Here is a 21,800-nt window from a genome sequence, read left to right as displayed (position 1 = left end):
TTTCTGTGCCCATTGAAAAAGCCGCAGTTCGATTCATTTTTTATTTCATTTATTGGCATGGTTACTTAGGTTTTATGCACCAAATTTTGGAACCAATCGCGCAACAAATGAGGTAAAAATTAAAAGAAAATTAGGTAGAAATAAGGTTTTTTCAAAGCGTAATGCATTTATAAGATGAAAATTATTCACTTTATCGATAATAAACTGCTCTCGGGTTTACTATTACATTAGATATAGAAACTACTTTTAAAATAAATATGCCTGCGTAGCTTGTATAAGGTATACAGAAGTTGAGTAAAACTGTGCGATCGCTGTGGTTTAGTAGTAGATTAAGCTAATTAATGACCATTAGCAACGGACTTGATGGTTGATAATCTCTCCAAGAAGTGGTTAAACACGTCTTCCCTGCTTAGCATGCTAATCCTGACGTACCTCTGATCAACCCCAAAGCGCCTCCCTGTTCTTCCTTGTACCTTAATCTGCCCTCTCAGAACCTTCTCTGTGTCTACATCCTCCTTGGCCTCCATCCATGCAAATGCTGGCATTGTACAAAAACATTCCCAATATTAGAAGACAAAACTTTATAAATATCATAATTTCGTCGATGTGGAAATCGTGAATCGGAGAAAAGAAAGAAATAATAGGTACAGGATTAACTAGCCTCGTTAGTTGATGTGAATTCTGTTTTATTAGGTGTTAGATTAAAAAATTTAACGTGGATATACAACTCACATTTTGTTTTATCACGTGATAGTAAACACATGGGAAGTCAGAAATCGGAATTAGAATGATTTTAATAAAGAGAATAAGTTTCTAATTATGTTTCGAATTAGTTACTTTTTGCAAAAAGAGAATAATAATTATGGTTTACCTGGATATGTTTCAATGGAGTCTCCAGAGAAGATGCAGTACTTTTTGGGGTAGTTGGGTAAGCTGAAAACTTCACTTTGCTCGACCACTTTTCTTAACCTCTCCCATCTGTTCCCCATTATTTGATGGCAGTGGTCGAAGAAGAGCGCAGATTTGTCAGTGGACTTGCAGTTCTCATAGCCGTCGCAGATCACTCCCATTATCTTTGCAGCTCGTTGCTGCGAATCCTTGGACACACCAAGTGAACTCAGCTCTACAAACTTTGACATCTTTCTAGCAACCTCTTTGTCCTTAACAATGGCCCATCTGATCATACAAAACAAAACCAAATTGAACAAATTCCGTTTGAAAGATATTAGTAAGATATTGCACTTTAACGAGTTCTTAATGACTTTTATATATTTTTTTGAGTGTCAATAATGGCTCCTTACCCAATGCGAGAACCGGCATGTCCGGTGCTTTTGGAGAATGTGAAGTACATGATGTCATGATCGGCCGGACGAGTAATTGGGGTGTACTGAGGCCAATAGTAGGCCAGGTCATGAATGAGCTTCCCTTGATCACCTCTGTTCTTTACGACAGCCTCTCGGAGAGTACCATCGGGGTTGTTTGGGGCGTTGACCACCTCAATGTAAGGTCCATGTCCAGTTTTGTTAAAGGCATAAGCGTCGCCTGTCCATTTGTACAGGGCAGAACGAAGATAGTCTGTCTCATCCGGATATGACTGCAACAAATAAGTAAATATTTGTTACAACTTAGTTAATAATGTTCTAGAAGTAAAAATCAAAGTTATATTGAGTTTAATAGAAGTAAAAATCAAAGTTATATTGAGTGGAAGAGGTGGTTAACAATAAACAAGACATGCCCATGTTACTATGTTTAATTTCGATCCAAGGGTTTCAAAACACAGGGCTACGTGCATATGTTTGCTGCATGTTCCCAAACATGCATGGTTATGTTTTCAAAAAGACATATTTGCCTCTTTGTCGCATTTCCCATGCAGAACATCTGCATGTTCCACGACAGTCTTCTCGTAATTTCACCCCTCACAACTCGAACACCTTCGCAGCATGCATGCCAAGGGAAAACTATGACATAAATATATGTGGACGCCGTAAGTTTTCTTAGTCCGTCAGACTTGACATGTTATGTTTAAAACTATTAAGTCTAATTAAACTGCCTAATATAAAACTTTGTGATCTAGATTGATTGCCTCATCTCATATATTGTATACATGTGAATTTAACATGTTATGACGTAAAACTATTAACATAAATTGAGTAATCAAGATTGATCGTTAAATAACGTAACATATCACATATATTATAATAGAAGAAATCTCAACAGGCCCAATTTAATCGGCCTTTGAACATAGCTAGCACAACCTCTGAAAGCACGCTTGATTTGATATAATTTATAAACAGTGAAGCTAAAGCAGCATTCTGTTGATCTTTTGCAGTTGACAAAAAAAAAAATAACAAAGCCAACATCAAGTTCCACACATGATCAACAAAACACAGCAAAATCAACGGCTGTAATTCAATCAAGAAAAGGTTGCCAAATGTCAACGAGTATAGAGAGCCTCACCGAGTAGTAAGGGGCGGCAGACACAACGCTGACGGGCTCGGACCCGCCGGGGGAAGTGAGGGCATACAGCGCAGCCTGAAAGAGCTGAGTGGAGCCTGTCCCGACCACGATATGCCGATCACCATCCACGACGGCGTTTCCAACCGTACGATGAAGTCTTCTAACCGCCGCCTCCAATGCTGGCTCCAAAAACCAGCACACGCTGGTGAAATCGCTGATGTAGCTCATCAATTCGCTTCCGGAGATCACCATCGTACACTTGTCCCCCATCTTGCTCCAATAGGACTCGAACACTGTCGGGTCGCCCCTGTCATCACCAAAACCGGAAACACCATTAATGTCGATTGCATGTTATCCTAATTAGTAAACAAACCAGAACTCAGTTGTTGGAAAATATAGTTTTATAGAAGAAAAAAAAAAACGAATAATGCATTGTAAAACATTCGTATTCAAAATCCAAACGTGAAAATCAAGAACTAAGCTTTAAAAGGTTCTCGACCTTAACCTACAGTACATAACAAGATGTTGCATCCTTTCTACTTGGAATAAAGAAGCTAAGGAGAGAACTTACTGTTCGAGATTGAGGACATGGTCGGATGAAAAACAAGGCAGTTTCATGCCGTTACAATTGGCCGGGGACACATGGGAGGTTTTGTTATTGGAAGTAGGGTTCTCCGTGCCGCATATTGTCATCTCTGTTTCTCTAACAATACACAGCTATTAATTTGTCCGAGTTTTTGATGCGGCTCTCTTCTCTTTCTCTCTGAAGTCTCAAAGTTGGGTCTCCTCTTCTGTGCTTATGCCTCTATTTGTAGAACATATGGAGAGGGTGTCTACCTTCAGGGACACCCAATAATATGGGGAGAGGTGCATCAACCCTAATTCCTTCCTTTTTTTTTCCCTTCCTATTTCGTAAGAAAATCTGACCATAAATTCCTTATAACTTTAGAAAATCTAAGAACCTCCCGAACAAATCTCAACAGCAATGACCGTATTGGTTAATTAAATAATTCTGTTTGATGGCAAGATTTTCTAAGTTAATTACTTTCCAATTTTGGAGGAATTTTTGAATGTACCCACCTTATATTTTAAGTTTCCCGTTATAATGTTCAGGTACCAACCACACCAAACGGTGAAACCTTACATTTTGAACTCACGGTAATTTGTAAATTTAATTTTTATATTATTTAAGATTGACGTAAATGATCACGATTATTTACTAAATATATGTACATTTGCAGATAGATTGCCAGTATAAACATGTGTATTTAAACAAGTAGTCTAATTTGTTTGGTTTACGTAGTCTATTTTTTAAGTTGCAGAATTGCAACAATATATTCTTATTACAGATCGTTTCCAGAGAAATTGGTAAACTATAGTAAATCCAGATATTAACATGGCTGGTATGGAAATTTCATATCCATATCTTAAAAAAGGCTGAATATTAAAATGGCTAAATGGCAAAGAAATGGAAAGTAGCAGACTGAATGATTTCGTATGTATTATTGATCAACTTTACAGTACAATATATACATCATTGGGTCAACCAATTAACCTTACATCAAGGTCCTAGAAAATCGTATCCCTCTTTTGGTGGGATTTGATTTAAACCATATTAGATAAATATATTACAAAATATATTACACGATATTTCTTAATACTCCCCCCTTAAGTTGGAGAGTGAATATTATGAACTCCCAACTTGTCGCGTAGTGTCGCAAATTGATCTTTTTGTAAATAAATCTATTAACTGGAAACATGTAGGTACATGTGAGGAAATAATCATTCCAGCTTGCAGTTTTTCTCAAATGATGTGACAATCAATTTCAATATGCTTCCTTTGCTCATGAAAAACAGGATTAGCTACAATATATAGGGCAGCTTGATTGTCACAAAACAATGATGTGGGAGCCTTTTGCGGAACTTTTAAATCCTACAAAATATAGCGTAGCCAAGTTAACTCTAAACATGTGTTGGCCATAGCTCGATATTCGAATTCTGCAGATGATCGAGAAACATTGTCTTGTTTCTTGGATTTCCATGAGATGAGAGAATTTCCAAGAAAAACACAATATCTTGTAACTGACCTTTTTGTGTCACGACAACCTCCCCAATCGGAATCACAAAAAGCCTTTAACTAAAGATTGTCAAAGACATGGAATAACAAAACTTGACCAGGAGTACCCTTGATGTACCTGAGAATTCGTAAAGCTGCATCTCAATGAGTTTTACGAGGCTCATGCATGAATTGACTCAATGTACGAACTGAAAAAACTATGTCAGGCCTAGTGACAGTAAGATAAATCAATCGTCCAACTAGTCTTCTGTACTTGGTGAGATCATCTAACAATGCTCCGTCAGTGGGAGTGAGTTTCAAATTTTGTTCCATTGGAAATTTGTTTGGGTGTGCTCCAGTAAGTCCAGAATCCTGCAAAATGTCTAGTGCATATTTTCTCTGAGACATGAAAATGCCTTTCTTAGAACGAGAAAATTCAATGCTCGAAAAAATATTTCAAATCACCAAGATCTTTGATGCAAAAGCGTGTGAGAAGAAATGTTTTGAGGCGTTCCATTTCTTGAAGATCATTTCCTGTAAGAAGTATGTCATCTACATAGATAAGGACTGAAGTAAATGAAGTACCTTGAGCCTGGGTAAAAAGAGAATAACCAGCTTTTGTTTGTTGATAACCTGCTTTTTGAATGGTGACTGAAAAAGTCGAAAACCAATTTCTAGAGACCTGTTTGAGTTCATATAGAGATTTGTTAAGCCGACATACAATGTTATCCCCTTGTCGACAAAGATCAGGAGGAGGTTCCATGAAAACAACCTCATGCAAATCACCATGGAGAAAATCGTTTTGAACATCCAGTTGATGAATGAACCAATGATGGGCACTGGCAATAGCAAGGTGATAGAGATTTTTACCAGCTGCAAAAGTAGGGATAAAAACACTTGAAAATACTTGCAAGAGTATAAGGTTGTCGTAGTATAGCAGCTCAAGCAAGTTGTTTCCACAGGGATTGAATGAATAATTTGTATTTGTACTAATCCTTAGCTAATTATTTAGAACAAAGTTGTGAAAAAGATGATTTTGGAATTTAAAATAATAAAAAGGAATTTAAATTAAAAACAATTAAATAAATTAACTAGAGAACAATTTAAGGAAAATCAATTTGTAAAAGCCCTAGGGTTCAACCGTCATCTTAACAATCCTACGTAATTCTTCCAATTACTTATGAATTACCCATGCATATTTTGAAGGTTAGGTTTTCTTAATATATATTATACTTGGAACCTTCTACATAGAACGCATATCTAACATGCAACTCGTCCGGAAGTTTGGATCAAATATGAACATGAGAGACTCATTAAGTTTTATGAAAACCCTTTAAAAAACCATGCAACCCTTAAGACGTGGTGTTCATCTTAAGTGAAATTACAATTATTAACCACAAGAAGCCAACGTCAATTTCAAGGGAACCTTCCGACCAAAATTGTATCAAATTACTTTTCTAAAGATCCTAATGGTGATCAGGCATTAAGACAATTAGACGGTTTTAATCACGGTGATTAATAATTCAAAACATGCATGCATAATATCATAAGTAAATTGAAAATAAACTACATATTCTTGCTAAGACTCAAGGCTTTGCCCTAGCAAACGAAATTAGTTACGAACAATCATAAAACAAAATATTATTGAGAATAAGGATAGACAACACCTAGAAAATAAACTTGAATTGTCAAAGGCTTGTGCGTCTTCTCCTCTCTTCTCTATAACCATAATGGCTAAATATCTTTATTTATACTACTACAAAATAAAACCCTAAAAGGTCATAGAATAGAACTAGGAAACATAATAAAATAATAAAACAGAAAATAAAAGGTTTCCTATTTGAACTAAAATTCGGACTTCTCAGAAAATCAGACTTTTGACTAACCAAATCAACTTCGATTTGGTCCCAAAAGGTCTCTTTTGAAAGCTTAAGTTGTCCCCTACAAATCCTCAAGAGGAATCTTCCTCAAAATATGCCATCTTGACCTTTAAAATGCCCAAAATGTCCAAAAACGTCAATCTGGAAATGCTGCGCTGGGCCTTTATTTCATTGCCACGGTCAAACGGCTTGGTAGAAAAATATGAAACTTTGATACAATCATCTTGAAAAACTCACGAACATCTCCAATTAGAATCACTCCAAAATTCGTCTGTTTGATCACTTTTTTTCTCAAGAAGAAGTCGATTGTCCTACATCGGAAATATAATTCAAAGTATCAAAATCTCACCAAAATAAACAATAAATTAATACTAAGATTAGGCTAAATTATATAGAAAATATTGACTCATCACAAGGAGACAATGAAGAATGATGAGTTTGGCAGTAGGAGAGTGACTGAATGATTTCGTGTGTATTATTGATAAACTTTACGGTACAATATATACACAATTGGGTCAACCAATTAACCCTACATCAATGTCAAAATCGTATCCCTCTTTTGGTGGGATTTGACATTAATCATATTAGGTAAATATTACAAAATATATTACATGATATTTCTTAATACCATACATGTTGGTTTAAGCAAAAGAATTCAGATCCCTCGCAATTACCCCATTTTTAATGAGAGGTAAGATCGAATGAAACTCCAAAGTGATTATACGTTTTGTTCGGATATGATACTTGTACCTAGGGCAACCAGTTTGGGTACAATCAAATAGGAAGGTCTGCCAGGCAGCCGAAGGAACAGTTCTATCCCAAACATTTAAAATCAGCGCAACAGAATAACCGACACTAGGTATGGCATCTGCTAGAAAATTGGCTTTCCTAAAGGCATGCTTCCAACAAATGTCCTCAAAAAACCCAGCAAGCCAGCGAATATCCTCCAAGATGAACTTCAATCTCCAAGGGGGGTTATAAGTGTTACTCAAGGACTCAATCACCAGCTTCGAATCACCCTCCACCACAATACGAGCCAAACCCTTAGACTTGGCCATCCACAAGCCATCCTGAAAAGCCAGACATTCCGCAACAGAAATAGTATTTTGACCAATAAATCTAGCCCCTACAACAATAGGCTCCCCTATATGTGGACTGAGCTGTTACATGTCGTAAACCACACAAATGCAAACTGTTACATGTCATAAATCACTCGATGCACAATCGCTCGCTTAGAAGTCAATCTTATTATAGAGATGGATGAGAAAGAAAAACGGATTTGGGCTTTACCAAAATAGGAGCACAAACATGTACGGACCTAGAAAGTGTTGTTGGTCCAGTTCAGCCCAAGTTTGATTTATCCAACTAAGCAATGTACGTATGATCCAGATTTGATGGAGTAAAGGAAAGAGGTTTAGAGGAAAGGGCCAAAATCTTGCATGGTTATGTGTTTTTTTATGAAGTGTCAGTGACAACTCTTTTTGTTTTTTGTTCTTTGACTTGGGATAAGTGATAGTAGAGTTGTGAAGATAAAAAGTAGAGATTGAAGCTGAACGGCGCCTGTATTCAAGATTTATCTTGAGTTCTTGATTCTAGTAAAGGAGAAGGGTGAAGAGACGAGAGTCGAGACAAGCTTGCAGCTCAAGTGATTATGAACATTTACTTTGTACCCGAGCTCTGTATCCCTCGTATAAATTGACAATTAATGCACATGTTCGTATTTAGAAATGGAATCATGTACTGTTGAGAACTGAAAATGGAATTATAGGCGTGTAACTTGAATGATACTGTTTGTTTCCAAATACATGCACTTTGGAAAGGCCAGAGAGGTCTGATGTACAAAGCTAAACCCTATAAATATCTCTCACTACACTACAACGAAAGCTACGGAAATTGTACCAGCAGTGGAGGGTGAGGGAAAAAATTAAAAAAATCGAAGGACAGGAGAACTAAACATCTACATGAGGTAAGGGAAGGGGAACAAAGGGCTACTGCTGGTGCTAATTCAATAGCTTTCTTTGTTTTGAATTCTATGCTCTAGTTTTGTAGTATATTGTGTGAGAGTACTGGAATGCTGAACTAATGGTGTGTTTCATTCGGTAAAGTCTGAGGAGTTTTTCTAAATACATGCTTTCTGCAGCGTTCAAAAATGCTGTCGTATATCAGATCAAACTGAACTCCGGCTCTCTCCCGATTCACAATGAAGAATATGTGATCAGCTTCCACAATCTTGTAGTACCTGCATTGTAATCAAATTCCAAATTTATTGTTTTGTTCAATGAGAAACAATGAAGAATAGGTAGTAGTGATGAGCAAAAGAGTGTGTTTGTACTAACCAGATGCCCGGTTGCAAGGGATGACAATCTGATTCATCTTTTACAAACTGGCTTGGATGTTCAATGGGAAGAAGAGGGCGTGTCATGGAGATGGTATTCAAAGCGCCATCATTGTCCTGCCAATCCTCATCCCTGCACACGAATTATTCACACAACCATTGAGTCATCATGAAGCAATTGAATTTGAGCATTCCATTACCATTGATATGTGCTTAAGAACACACCTGTAGCCTTTGTATGGGGGAGAGACATCTGGAGGGTGACGCCATTGGCTCATCTGCAACACTCTAATAAAAAGCAATGGATGAATTCCGAATATACTTGAAGGAACTGTGACACCCAACACCTTCTTGGTACGCTTAGTGGCATAGCTGAAGTAGTATGTGTTGGGGAAGGAATGGAGATGGCTGTTAAGTCTTATGGAGCCTTGAAGTGTTAGGTCTGGAAGAATCCAGTCACCAGAAGCAAACGGGCCTGAGTTTCCCAAGAGGCAATCAACAAGACCCCTCACACCCACTTTCTTCCATGTGAGGTTATAGTGATCAAATCCGAAGTTGTAATAAGCCTTCAGCCAGGGAATGTCAAACCAATCGTAAATTATCACTCCTAGCCGGCATAACTGCAGCAGACATATCGGTTTCAAAGTTTTTCCATCTTCTGGCCTGAGAAATACAGAAACCACAGCAAGAATTTTAGCACTAGAAAATCAAGTACAATTCGCATATGAAATTAATGTGTTATTATAAATATAAAACAATACTCATCCTCTTATATAAGTATTTGCATTCATCACACAAAGTTTTAAAGACAAAAGAATAAGATGATGAAATGGAAACTCACTGCATTCCATCCAAGTAGGTTCTTGTTGTCCCATTGAATGCTCCTGACAATGATGTTATGCTCAGTACCCAATTCTCATTCGTGTTCTCAAACCCCTTGAACGCCTGCAGACAAAATCAAACGTTTCAGTCAACAAAATGAAACATTCAGTAAAAAATAAAAGCAGGATTCTTCCTGCCATCCTCTTTTTACCTTAAGTAAAGCTTGTCATACTTACTCTAAGGATTTGGAGTGTTGTTTAAGGCATGTTTACATAAAGAATGGTCATGGAAATTTTGCGTAGGGGTTATCTGATCACGTCATCTGTAGGGCACCTCTCACAAAAGCACGAGACATTTTGGTCCCGCCTGACCCCCTTGTTGGTCTCAGCTTGTGTGAGAGCTGCCCCCCTACCGAAGTTTCTCTCACTCAGAAGAACTAGTCTGAAACAAATTCATAGTCTTGACTTATCTTATCAGCAAGCATTTTCTGCAGCACACGGACAACCTGTGCTCCAGCTGAATGGCCGACAAAGTGAAGAGGGTGATCCTCATCCCATTCAGGGTAGTGCCCTGCATATCCCAATCACACATTAGCAATGACACGCTTACTATAAGGCCTAACAAAGCACGTACTTTTGTGGTTTTAGAATCCTAAAAGCACTTTCACAGAATGACAAAATAATATGAACACAAGGAAATGCTAACCTTGTTCGTAAATTCGACCGAATTGTGAGTGCCCACAAGCCTTGCTGTGTTCTTCACCATAATCGACTCGCCCACCCTTCAAATAGTAGAACAATTCACGAGCCCTGAAACCCCCAAAACCCCCATGAAACCTTGTTAGCTCCGAAGGGTACAATACAAAAACAGCCATTGGGGATCGAGGTCCTGAGTTCGATTCTCCCCAACCAATATCGCTTGTATCGAAAAAAAAGGAAAAGATTTTGAGGCTCCAAACAGCACCAACCTATCATAAATGCTCGTGAGAGATCCCAAATCAGGCACCAGAACCCTGTCATCCTTCTTCTCCGCCCCGGCGAAATACGATAAACTTCCCAATCTCTGCAAAACAAAAGAAATCGAAAATACCCAGTTACAAAAACTGAACAAAAAACAATTTAAAACCCCAAAATGCTCCATTTGCAGAGCGAATCGGAACCCATTTCGGAACAAAAATCAATACAAACGTACCCCTTTGCCAAAACCAAATATCCCATGAACCAAAACAATAGGTGGCAGGCTTCCATTGGCCGACAGGTCTCTCTGTGCCACCTCATCCTTCACCTCAATGCTCACATTCGGCTTCGAGAGCAAATCGTTCAGCGCCTGCGACAGATCGCCGGCCACGGCGGTGCTAAAGATATAGAACCCGTACAGCATGTGAACCAAGCTGCTCACAAAAAGCTCCGAAAATTGTAGCGCCGCAATCCATAGTCTTATCATTTTCTCCAAACTCGTCAGCATTTACAATTGCAGAGCCTTCTTCTTCAAGAAACTCAGAAAACACAAAACCCAGAAGGCTCCTCGTTGCAGAAAACGAAAAGGCTCGAGCTTTTTTTATATAAGCATGAAACTCGAAGCCCCCCCCTCTATGAAATTTCAATAGAAAGGGGAAAAATCCGAAAATCCAAAGTCTCTGAAACTCCGCGGGTCTTTGTTTTTTTTTTTTTGTCAAAACAAGAGGGAGAAAATCAAGGGGGCAAAAAAAAAAAAAAAAAAAAAGGGTAAAGGTTTAATCTTTGAATGCTCTGAGAAATTGAAAAAAAAATGGGAGTTGGAATTTGCAACCACAATTCCCTCGTTTCCCAACTATCGGAAGTTTTCGTTGTTAATTCCTTCCTTTGTCGTTTGAGTTGAAGGCAGAGAGGAGAGAGGGAGAGGGAGGAGAGGGAGAGAGCGTTGGTGTGGATTGGTGCAACGTGTCCCCTTGAGAAAACCGCTCTATCCCGCTGAGTTGACAGCAACGTTGATTAAGCTAATTAAAACGATTAAATAAACAGTAATAATCTAATTAATTTTCTGGGGATTTTGGATAATGATTTTTGTTTGTGTTAACTGTGGATGAGGAAAACAGCAAAATTCTAGGCGTTTCTACAGAGGTCCAACTGTCCGCTGGAGCTCCCGTGAATTGAATTTGGTAGATTTTTGGAGATTTGGAAGGCCTTTTATATTTGACTCACCTTGAAATTAAACGACTTTGAAAGGTGCCCTAACCCTCAACGACCAACTAAAACCGGCCCTTCAATTTAGTGCCTAACAAGAAAAACCCATACTTCCAAATCACGCGCTTTCAACGAAAGGCGGAGATTCATCAAACAAAGAAAGTATGGCGGAGACGAGAGCAACAACTTATATGAAACGTTTCAATTCTGATGGTATGTTGTTGTGCAATAAATTTATACAAAAATTATACGTTATTAAATCAGGATGTCACACAACTGAGAACGGATTTTATGCAAGTTATTTTCTTACAAGTGACATGAGAAATTAACTTGTTCCTTTCATGAAAAACTTGTTGCATATTGAGTTTTGATGGTGGTGGACTGGTGGTCTTTATGATTTTGAAAGGGACAACTCTAGGTTAAGGGCATTTTGGCGCAACGTGTAAGATTAGATTGACTAACAAGAGCCTTATGGTCTGATCCAGTGCGTGCAAGTCAGTGTCTAAAATATTGGTACCAATGAAAACATCAATATATGAATTTGTTAAAATATCAATGGATATATTAATATCGGTATCGATTGGTTTCAATGAAAATGATAGAAATTAAAAATGAAACTTTTGGTAATATCAAACACTAATTTGGACCAAATATAAGAGTTTTTTTTAATTTTAGCGTATATGTTAGAAATATAGATAAAATATGTCGATTATATCCGGAATTAAAATTTCTTTTTTCAGATATAAGATGGATTCTAAATTTTATTCCATTTTCATATTTTTTTCTGATTTTTTTAATATTTTCACAAAAATATCAATCGTATTGAAGAAATTTCAAATACTGATGCAAGCACACATCTGCTAGCTACTAACTGTTCTCGTCGGCATGGTATGGCATTGTCGGTTCTTAACTTCACACACTGACCAAGTTTGATGCTATAGTCTGTGTTCATTGTTGAACATGTCAAATTCTGCACTTGGGAGAAAGATTATTTCCCTTCTTTTTTTCCTTTGTCTTCCCTTCCCTCATATTTGAACGGTCACGATTAAGTCATATTAATATTTTACATTAATTTTTTATAGAAAGAAAAAGACAAAATAGAGAATGTGAAAGGAGATGATGGAAGGGTATGGATAGAGAAGGGAAGAGAATCCTAGTCCCACTTTATGACTTACAAGTCAAAACTTATAAATGCAAGGTACTTCTTAGTAGAATGAGGATCCTCTTCGGATTCTCTTTGTGAGTATTTTGGGATATTTCAATCACATTCATTCATTGTATATCGTACGGTCAGAAATCATTATAAATTTTTTTTATTTAAAATTAAATATAAACAGTACCTGACGAAAATTGACCGCACGATGTATGATGAACGGATGTGTTTAGAGGATTTCTAGAATTCTCACAAAGAGGGTTAGGATAGAATCCTCATTCTTCTTAGTACACACAAGCTTAAGATTAATTAGGATCAATGAGAGGAGTGTCGAAGTCAGAATTTTAACGTAAAAAGGCATGATAAGATGATCCTACCAAAAAAGACGCTGAGCTATTTTATCTTAGTTTGTTTAGACAATTTATCAAACATCTTATTTTGATTATAGACAAGCTCGGTGAGGACATAAAAATGAATAGTTAGTCATATAGCTGTTGACTCTGAAAATTACAAAACCTACGTGGCGCGCAGGTCGAGTAACTAATAAGCTAACTACGTCCTTCGGTTGAATGCGGGGCGTGCCAACTCGTCGGCCGAGCTTGGCCGAGGAGTAAAGTTGGTTGATGTCGCGTTGAGCGCGTCGGTGACTTCTTTATCTTGCGATTGCGACCGAGGAAGGAACCCTCTCGGTCTCTGGGTTCTATAGCCTAAAGACAAGGCTACTAATTCTGCGGAGTTCACAAATCGTCGGAGCTTGATTCGATCACTGTGATTATATTTGTGAGAGTATAAGCACGTCGAATCGAGACCAAACTATATGGACACAGGTACTCAAATGTGATGTATGTCTTGATGGTAAATGTAGTTCGGCCGTCGGAATGCCGAACCCTGAAACTTACTTGCGAGTATCCAATCATAAAATCACTCGGCATCCAGTACGCCGAGTAACACAATTCGTAACACCTGACTATGCCGAGAAGGCTAGCAAGGTGACCTCTACCAACAAAGGTCCGAAAACCCTCCTCGGCCGAGACTTAGATAGGTAATCGGTCGACTTCGACGCAGTGCTGTTTATCCAAACTGAAGGTGCTTCTTGGTCGACTGATTCTGCGGCAGCAGTGCTGTTTATCCAAACTGAAGGTGCTTGCCGGGTGCCTCCACAGTGCTGTTTATCCAAACTGAAGGTATGTCGGCAGAAAAAGAAAAGGAAAAAATCTCAAGGTATTTGAGAGGTTTTGCGCAGGGCAATTGTATGCTGGATTGAAGGTCCTTTTCTGTTACATGATTTCTTGTATTTATAGCACCCCATTCCTTGAGACCGATTTGCATCCTGATCTGGATTGGGAGTCCTTGTCCTATTTCAACTCTAATTCGAACAAACCTACTCCCACTGGGATTCTGAACTTTCCCTCTTTTCGAGGCTTTATTCTTTGCCGGTCGGGAATCCTGGTCGCACCAGGACTTCCCTGCCCTTTTCTATTTATCCGGACAACTTAGGATAGGACTTGACCGACCCTGCCAACTGGCCCGGGATTTATCATTCGGCCCATAGCATTTGACATAGCCTTGGGCCGAGCACATCCTGCTGCTCGGCCCAACAATATTATTTTGGGCCCAAACAATAACATAACCAAAAGTGGAGACAATTGCGTTCATGGCGTCGTAATGTGGATTTTCCTAATAATTATATTGATTAGGATTAGTTTGGTTTGAACTTGATGCCCAAAATTAGGGTTAGTAAACTAAACAGATTCAAAGTGATATGGGTCGATATTTCACGTAACAATAATTGGGACGCGAAGCTATCCCGCACGACTTGCAAAACGTGGTGGCGTTGGTGTCTGCACATGCAAATTGATTGTTGGCTGTGACAGGATAAAATAAACAAACCCTGGACTAAATAAAAAAGAACCAGATTAAAATACTAGTACCGATGAAAACATCGATATGCACATTTGTGAAAATATCAACGGATATATTGATTTCGATATCAGTTAGTTTCAATGTCGAACATTGGTTTAAACTAAATATAAGAGTTTTTTTCGATATTTAATTTATATGTAAGAAATATCGACGAATTTATTGATTTTGGCCGAAATAAAAAAAATGTTTTCAATACGGGGTGGATTTTAAACTTTACTCCCTTTCTATATCTTTCTTTAATTTTTTTAAATATTTTAATATAATATTAACTGTTTCAAAGAAATTTCAAACACAGGTGCAAGCACGCATCTACTAGCCACCAACTGTTCTCAACCTCTCATGGTATGGTTGTCGGTTGGTCATAACTTCTTACACACTGACCAAGTTTGATCTCACTTTGCTAGTCTTCAACAGAGAATACTTAACCAATGATGATGTTATACTCTGTGTTAATTGTTGAACAGATACTGCACTTTATGACGTACAAGTTAAAACTTATACATGCAAGGAATTTCTTAGTACACACAAGCTTAAGGTTAGTTAGGACCAACGAGAGGAACGTCGAATTCAGAATTTTATCGTAATAGGACATGATAAAATAATCCTGCCGAAGAAGTTATTTCATCAAAAGCATTGCTTCCCTTTCTTTGAAAAGAACTCAAAGTGAGATCAAGGTGTTGTTTGACCTTTTATTTTCACAACAACGATATGGTATTATATTGATAATAGATCTAAAGTAGTAGCGGATTACATAGCACATGAAAACTCCTGAAACGCCTAAGAGTTATTGTCAGACAACAAAACATCATGGATAATATTGAGGGTTCCTCAAACCAAGCACACTCGCATGGGGACGATAAGGCATAGTGAGCAAGGCGGTGAGCAGCTTCATTTGCTTGGCGACGCACATGGGAAGCAGTAGCTCTAGTGATCCCTAGCAGCAAAGCCTTGGAATCTTCCACAACATGTCCAATGGCGTACACATCCATGGAATTCCTTTGAAGTACTGTAACGATCTGGAGTGAATCACTCTCAAGGATCAAATTGTGTAAACCCCTATGCATAGCCATAAGTAGACCTTCACAAGCCATGAAGGCTTCACCATGAAGAGGCGAGGAGAGAAACTCGAACACCTAGGGTTGTGAATTGAGTGTTAGGTTCTTTGTGGAAGAAAAGATGAACCTTGTGCATTTGTTAGTTTGCTTTAGTTGTTTTAGTACTGCTATTTTGTCTCGGTTTTTTTAAAATTTTTATCGAACATCTTATTTTAATGACACTCATGCTCAGTAAGAACATAAAAAAGGATAATCAGACATATATCATTTATTAAAAGTGGAGGCAATTGCGTTCATGGCGTCCGAACGTGGATTTTCCTTAATAATAGAGTGAATAGGATTAGTTTGGTGCGAACTTGATGCCCCAAAATTAGGGTTAGTAAACTAAACAGATTGGAGTGATATGGGTCGATATTCACGAAACAATAATTGGGAAGGGAAAGTATTCCGCACGTCTTGCAACACGTGGTGGCCTGGTGGGGTTTGGTTTGGTGGCGTTGGTGTTGTTATTGGATAAAATAAACAAACCCTAAATTAAATAAAAAAGAAAAAAAGACAAACAAGTTGGCCCGCCTTCCAACTGGAGAAATCTCAGCCTCACATAATAATTAATATTCGTGAGCGGTGATCCATCCTGCGCTGTTGTTTGCTGTGCAAAGGGGACTCGTTGCATGATTTGAGATATCTTGACAATTTATAAGCCACCAAAAGTTGCTTGCCTTATTTTGCATCCTGCTGTGACTCTAATTTGGTTTGTTTACCGACGAATTGTTTGTTGGTACCTTTCTTCACATGCCATGCCATTAATCAATAATTTGAATAAATATTTTCTTTTTGTCAAATTTGGATAGGTCAGAAGGACAACAAACTTGTAAAGAGTTGTTACAACTTATTTAAACTCGCACAAGAGTCGAACTAAAAGTCTAAAACCAAGCCATAAGTACAAGGTCATCCCAATAGAGAGGGCTACGAGTCCAAAAACCAAAAAATGATATGGTTTGTCGAAAAATTCATTTTCAACCGATGGTTAGACTATAATTTTATCGAACCCACTAAATTATTATTTAGCGAAATAGGCATCTTGGCCAAAATGTAGCCCCTCTTAACTTTTTTTTGGAGCCAGATCTTTTGTCACATCCTGGCACAGGGCGGATCATTTTCCGGGCCCGCTCCACCACCGTAGCACGATATTGTCCGCTTTGGGCTTACCATTCTCTCACGGTTTTGTTTTTGGGAACTCACGAGCAACTTCCCAGTGGGTCACCCATCGTGGGATTGCTCTAGCCCCCTTCTCGCTTAACTTCGGAGTTCCTACGGAACCCGAAGCCAGTGAGCTCCCAAAAGGCCTCGTGCTAGGTAGGGATGGGAATATACATTTAAGGATCACTCCCCTGGGTGATGTGGGATGTCACAATCCACCCCCCTTAGGGGTCTGACGTACTCGTCGGCACACAAGTGGCCAGGGTTAGGCTCTGATACCAAATGTCACATCCCGGCCCGAGGCGGATCATTTCGCGGGCCCGCTCCACCACCGTAGCACGATATTGTCTGTTTTGGGCTTACCATTCCCTCACAGTTTTGTTTTTGGGAACTCACGAGCAACTTCCCAGTGGATCACCCATCATGAGATTACTCTAGCCCCCTTCTCGCTTAACTTCGGAGTTCCTACGGAACACGAAGCCAGTGAGCTCCCAAAAGGCCTCGTGCTAGGTAGGGATGAGAATATACATTTAAGGATCACTCCCCTGGGCGATGTGGGATGTCACAATCCACCCCCCTTAGGGGTCTGACGTCCTCGTCGGCACACACGTGGCCAGGGTTAGGCTCTAATACCAAATGTCACATCCCGGCCCGAGGCGGATCATTTCGCGGGCCCGCTCAACCACTGTAGCACGGTATTGTCTGTTTTGGGCTTACCATTCCCTCACAGTTTTGTTTTTGGGAACTCACGAGCAACTTCCCAGTGGATCACCCATCATAGGATTACTCAAGCCCCCTTCTCGCTTAACTTCGGAGTTCCTACGGAACCCGAAGTCAGTGAGCTCCCAAAAGGCCTCGTGCTAGGTAGGGATGGAAATATATATTTAAGGATCACTCCCCTGGGCGATGTGGGATGTCACATCTTTAGTTGTAATAATTAATTTAAGTTCCACGACTAAATTTAAAAATGTTCAATGGTATTTTAACTAAATTAACCAATTAATTTAAAGTACAAACTTAAAACTAATAAATTATTGAGAGGCTATGTTTAGCTTGGAAATGATATATAATTCTGACGTGACATTATTCATTTAAAAATATTTTTTGCATGAATATAATTTTGGACGAAACTATGTTTAGCCTTTTCAATTAGAAATAGTCTAAGAGCTCAATTGCTTCTATGAGGAGCTGCCACCATTTTTAACAATGGGATACACACCGCCATCAAAATAGAGAACATCAAAACCAAATACAATTTTAGAAAACCCTACTGGCTGTAAAACTAACGGTAAAGGTTTATCGCCACAGTTGCACTATAAATAAAGGAAAATGATTTCTACACATTATTTTTCTCATTTTTTACACATATTTAAAATTATCTTAAGATTCTCTTTTGTTTTATCAGATCCAAAATGTCGAATATTGACTATTTAAAATTGAGAAGAGATTCTCTCTTAATCTCTTCTACCAAGATCACCGGATCAAGTGATCCGAATCTTTAAAATTTTATTAAATGATCTACTTGTTTCGACTTTCTAAACGTTATAATAATTTTTTTATCATTGAATGAAATTTCAAAGATCTGAATCACTTGATTCAATGGTCTTGATAAAAGAGATCTAGAGAGTCTCTTTCCTCTTTAAAATTGATGTTGAGTGAATCATATTCATACGTAAGTGGTCCCGTATTGGCCATTTGTTAGGCAAGAACACTTGAATTCGACTTAAATTAGTTCCGGTAAGTGGTCCCGTATTGGCTATTCGGCGGAACCTATATTTGGAAGAAAATAATATAAAATGTTTAAACAACATTGTGAAAATGCCAGAAAAAGAAAGAATAAATGATACTACCCGACACGAATGCAACAAAGCGAGCGACGTTTGTACTTTATACGATACGCGGACCACGTGAAAGTCCAGCGCCAATTCAGAAAAGTCGAGTCAGAAGAATCAACTTTATCCTGGAAACTTCTAGTGCATCATTTACCACATTAATCACGTGACGTAATTGATGATTAAAAACTGCTAATCCAATTTTCAGTCGTCGCTCGAGTAGTGGAGATAGATTGATAAAGTAGGCCCAACGCCACTTCACCCTGGCCCAAATTAAATTTCATGCCCGGAATTAAACACTCCCTCATAATTAAAAACTGGTAATAGAGTGTGGTGATTTTCGCGTTCTCGTTTTTTTTCTTTTCTATTCTCCTTTCATTGTTTTCGTCTTTGTTTTTTGGCTAACCATTATTTTCAAAACAAGTACATTTTCACATATTTGCATGTGACCTAATATCCTAATGGATAAGGTGTTAGATTTCTACTCATATGTCTTATTCCGAAACTCTTCATCTCCTAAATTATTGTAATAGTTGAATTCTCCCATTCTCCCCTTTAATAATGATAAAATTTTAAATTTAAAAAAAATAAAAAATTTGAAAAAAAAATCCAGTTCAATATCTGTGGCCCAAAATTGCCCATCATGTCAAACTTTAATTGGGCTTTATGATACATAGCGGGCAGGCCCAAACTACATTTTCAGCCCAAGACTTCACTCCGCCGTTAATTTTCACTTTCAGTAAAACCCCTCTCGATCACGCTCCCTAATTTCAGAGATCTAATGGCGCTGCAACAGTTCGGGCGCACGAAGAGCATGACGAAGCGGGCGAGCAAGTACTTGGAGGAGGCTCTGTACCTGAGGCTGTTCAAGGACGGCGGCTCGGAGGTGAGCGTTCGACAGCAGCTCAATGAAGTCCTCAAGAGCCGCAAGCGAGTTTACAAATGGGAGGTCGGCGACACTCTCAAGAAGCTTCGCGAACGCAAGCTATACTACCCTGCCCTCAAGGTCCGAAATCCCTAAATCCCAAGAGTAGTTTTTATAGTTACTTGATTTGTTGAATTTATGCCGAGTTTAGAAGTAGGATTTGATGGATTATTTTTTAATGTGTATGATTTGGAAACTTAGTAAAATGGTTGGAAGTGTTTATTGTAAATTTGATGATTTTGTTCGAGATATCTTTTTTGTATTCAGAGGTTAGAATGTATGAACGTTTGTCGAATCGCCAATGTGAACGTACGCTTATGTGTATATATGTGGATTTTGGCTATTCTTTGTATGTTTTTCTTTGGGGTGAATTATTTTCGATCGATGCCAATTTGAATTGATTCATTAGAAAATATCCAGCTCCAGATCAGTACCCCTTGTTGATTTATACCACATTTCTTCTAGTCTCCTTTTCGAAAGATATTAGATTAGATAAAGCTTGATCCTTGAACATTTTTCTTTGTTTCTAGTTTATGTTTCCTTGTTCTCCCTTTTCTAATTTGAACTGCAAGGCAAGGCGTGTAGATGCTAAGCTGTTTTACATTACAGCTATCGGAAGCTATGGATAGAAGAGGAATGAACAAGACAGTCAGTGATCAGGCAATACATCTTGATCTTGTTGCTAAAGCCCGAGGTATTCCTGCTGCGGAAAATTATTTCATTGATCTTCCTGAATCAGCAAAGACCCATCTCTGTTATGGTGCCCTGCTCAACTGTTACTGTAAGGAATTGATGACTTAAAAAGCTGAAGCCCTCATAGAAAAGATGAAGGCTCTTAACCTTCCTTTAACCTCCATCCCTTATAACAGCCTTATGACCCTTTACTCAAAAACTGGAAAGCCGGATAAGATCCCAGCCATCGTACAAGAAATGAAGGCCTGTAATGTCATGCTTGATTCCTATTCATACAATGTTTGGATGGGGGCACTTGCTTCTGTTAATGATATTTCTGGGGCTGAAAGGGTTATTGATGAGATGAAGAGGGATGGTCGAGTTGCCAGTGATTGGACCACGTATAGCAACTTAGCTTCAATTTTTGTTGAAGCCGGCATGTTTGAGAAGGCAGAAAATGCGCTTAAAGAATTGGAGAAGAAAAATTCGCGCCGAGATCTTTTGGCTTTCCAATTCCTCATTACATTGTATGGTAAAACAGGGAACCTGCGTGAAGTTTATCGTGTATGGCGTTCCTTGAGGCTGGCTTTCCCTAAGACTGCAAATATCAGTTATCTAAATATGATCCAGGTTTTGGTCAACTTGAACGACATACCGGGTGCAGAGAAAACTTTCAGGGAATGGGAATGTCAGTGCTCAACATATGATATTCGGGTAGCAAATGTGTTGATTGGAGCTTATGCTGAACAGGGTATGCTAGAGAAGGCGAAGGAGCTCAAGGAGCTGGCCCGCCGGAGAGGAGCCAAGCCTAATGCAAAAACCTGGGAGATCTTTCTGGATTATTATCTGAAGTCTGGAGAATATCAGTTGGCAGTTGATTGTGTTGCCAGTGCAATATCCATTGGTAGAGGGGATGGTAAGAAGTGGAGTCCGTCAAATAGGATTGTGAAAACCTTGATGGAGCATTTCGAGCAAGAGAAGGATGTTGATGGCGCAGAAGGTTTTCTGGAGATTCTGAAGAAGTCCGTAGAATCCTTAGGGGTTGATGTGTTTGAATCATTGATCAGAACTTATGCTGCTGCTGGAAGGACGAGTCCTGCTATGCGTGCTCGTTTGAAAATGGAGAAATTGGAGGTGAGTGAAGCCAGTAAAAAGTTGCTCGAGGCCGTATGTGTGGAATGAGATTTGTTTAACTTCACATATGTATTTACTTCAGATTTTCAATTTCGAGGAAACGAGTTTTGCTGGTCTTGCTTGGGGGTTTTTGTTCTGATAATAAAACGTTCATTTCTGCACCATAACAAGCAATCAAAGGATTATTGTTGTAA

At 38.7% G+C, this 21,800-nt stretch overlaps 3 protein-coding genes across 3 annotated transcripts; 1 reads left to right on the top strand and 2 right to left on the bottom strand.

Annotated features, from left to right (window-relative positions):
* Positions 1-119: 119 nt before the first annotated feature.
* On the bottom strand, positions 120-3,339 carry LOC125471639 (L-tryptophan--pyruvate aminotransferase 1-like). The gene is made up of 5 exons (XM_048572312.1): positions 3,029-3,339; positions 2,458-2,764; positions 1,302-1,594; positions 872-1,176; positions 120-538 (listed from the first exon to the last, which is right to left on the bottom strand). Exons 1-5 carry the CDS (start codon positions 3,148-3,150, stop codon positions 339-341), a joined length of 1,227 nt encoding a protein of 408 aa, XP_048428269.1. The 5' UTR covers positions 3,151-3,339; the 3' UTR covers positions 120-338.
* A 4,795-nt stretch (positions 3,340-8,134) lies between these two features.
* Positions 8,135-11,673, bottom strand: LOC125471589 (lipase-like). Its single transcript, XM_048572199.1, has 8 exons — positions 10,742-11,673; positions 10,518-10,612; positions 10,256-10,359; positions 10,020-10,120; positions 9,570-9,673; positions 8,954-9,391; positions 8,730-8,861; positions 8,135-8,632 (listed from the first exon to the last, which is right to left on the bottom strand). The coding sequence occupies exons 1-8, from the start codon at positions 11,012-11,014 to the stop codon at positions 8,473-8,475; spliced, it is 1,407 nt and encodes a 468-aa protein (XP_048428156.1). The 5' UTR covers positions 11,015-11,673; the 3' UTR covers positions 8,135-8,472.
* Positions 11,674-19,613: 7,940 nt separating this feature from the next.
* On the top strand, positions 19,614-21,800 carry LOC125471296 (pentatricopeptide repeat-containing protein At1g60770-like). The gene is given in 2 exon segments (XM_048571549.1): positions 19,614-19,881; positions 20,410-21,800. Coding segments are annotated over 2 exon segments (1,470 nt in total). The 5' UTR covers positions 19,614-19,656; the 3' UTR covers positions 21,655-21,800.

The sequence above is a fragment of a genome, unplaced genomic scaffold (assembly GCF_019419815.1).
Source record: "Pyrus x bretschneideri cultivar Hongxiangsu unplaced genomic scaffold, Pyrus_bretschneideri_v1 Contig6, whole genome shotgun sequence".
NCBI lineage: Eukaryota > Viridiplantae > Streptophyta > Magnoliopsida > Rosales > Rosaceae > Pyrus > Pyrus x bretschneideri.
This window is presented reverse-complemented; position numbering and strand designations above follow the sequence as displayed.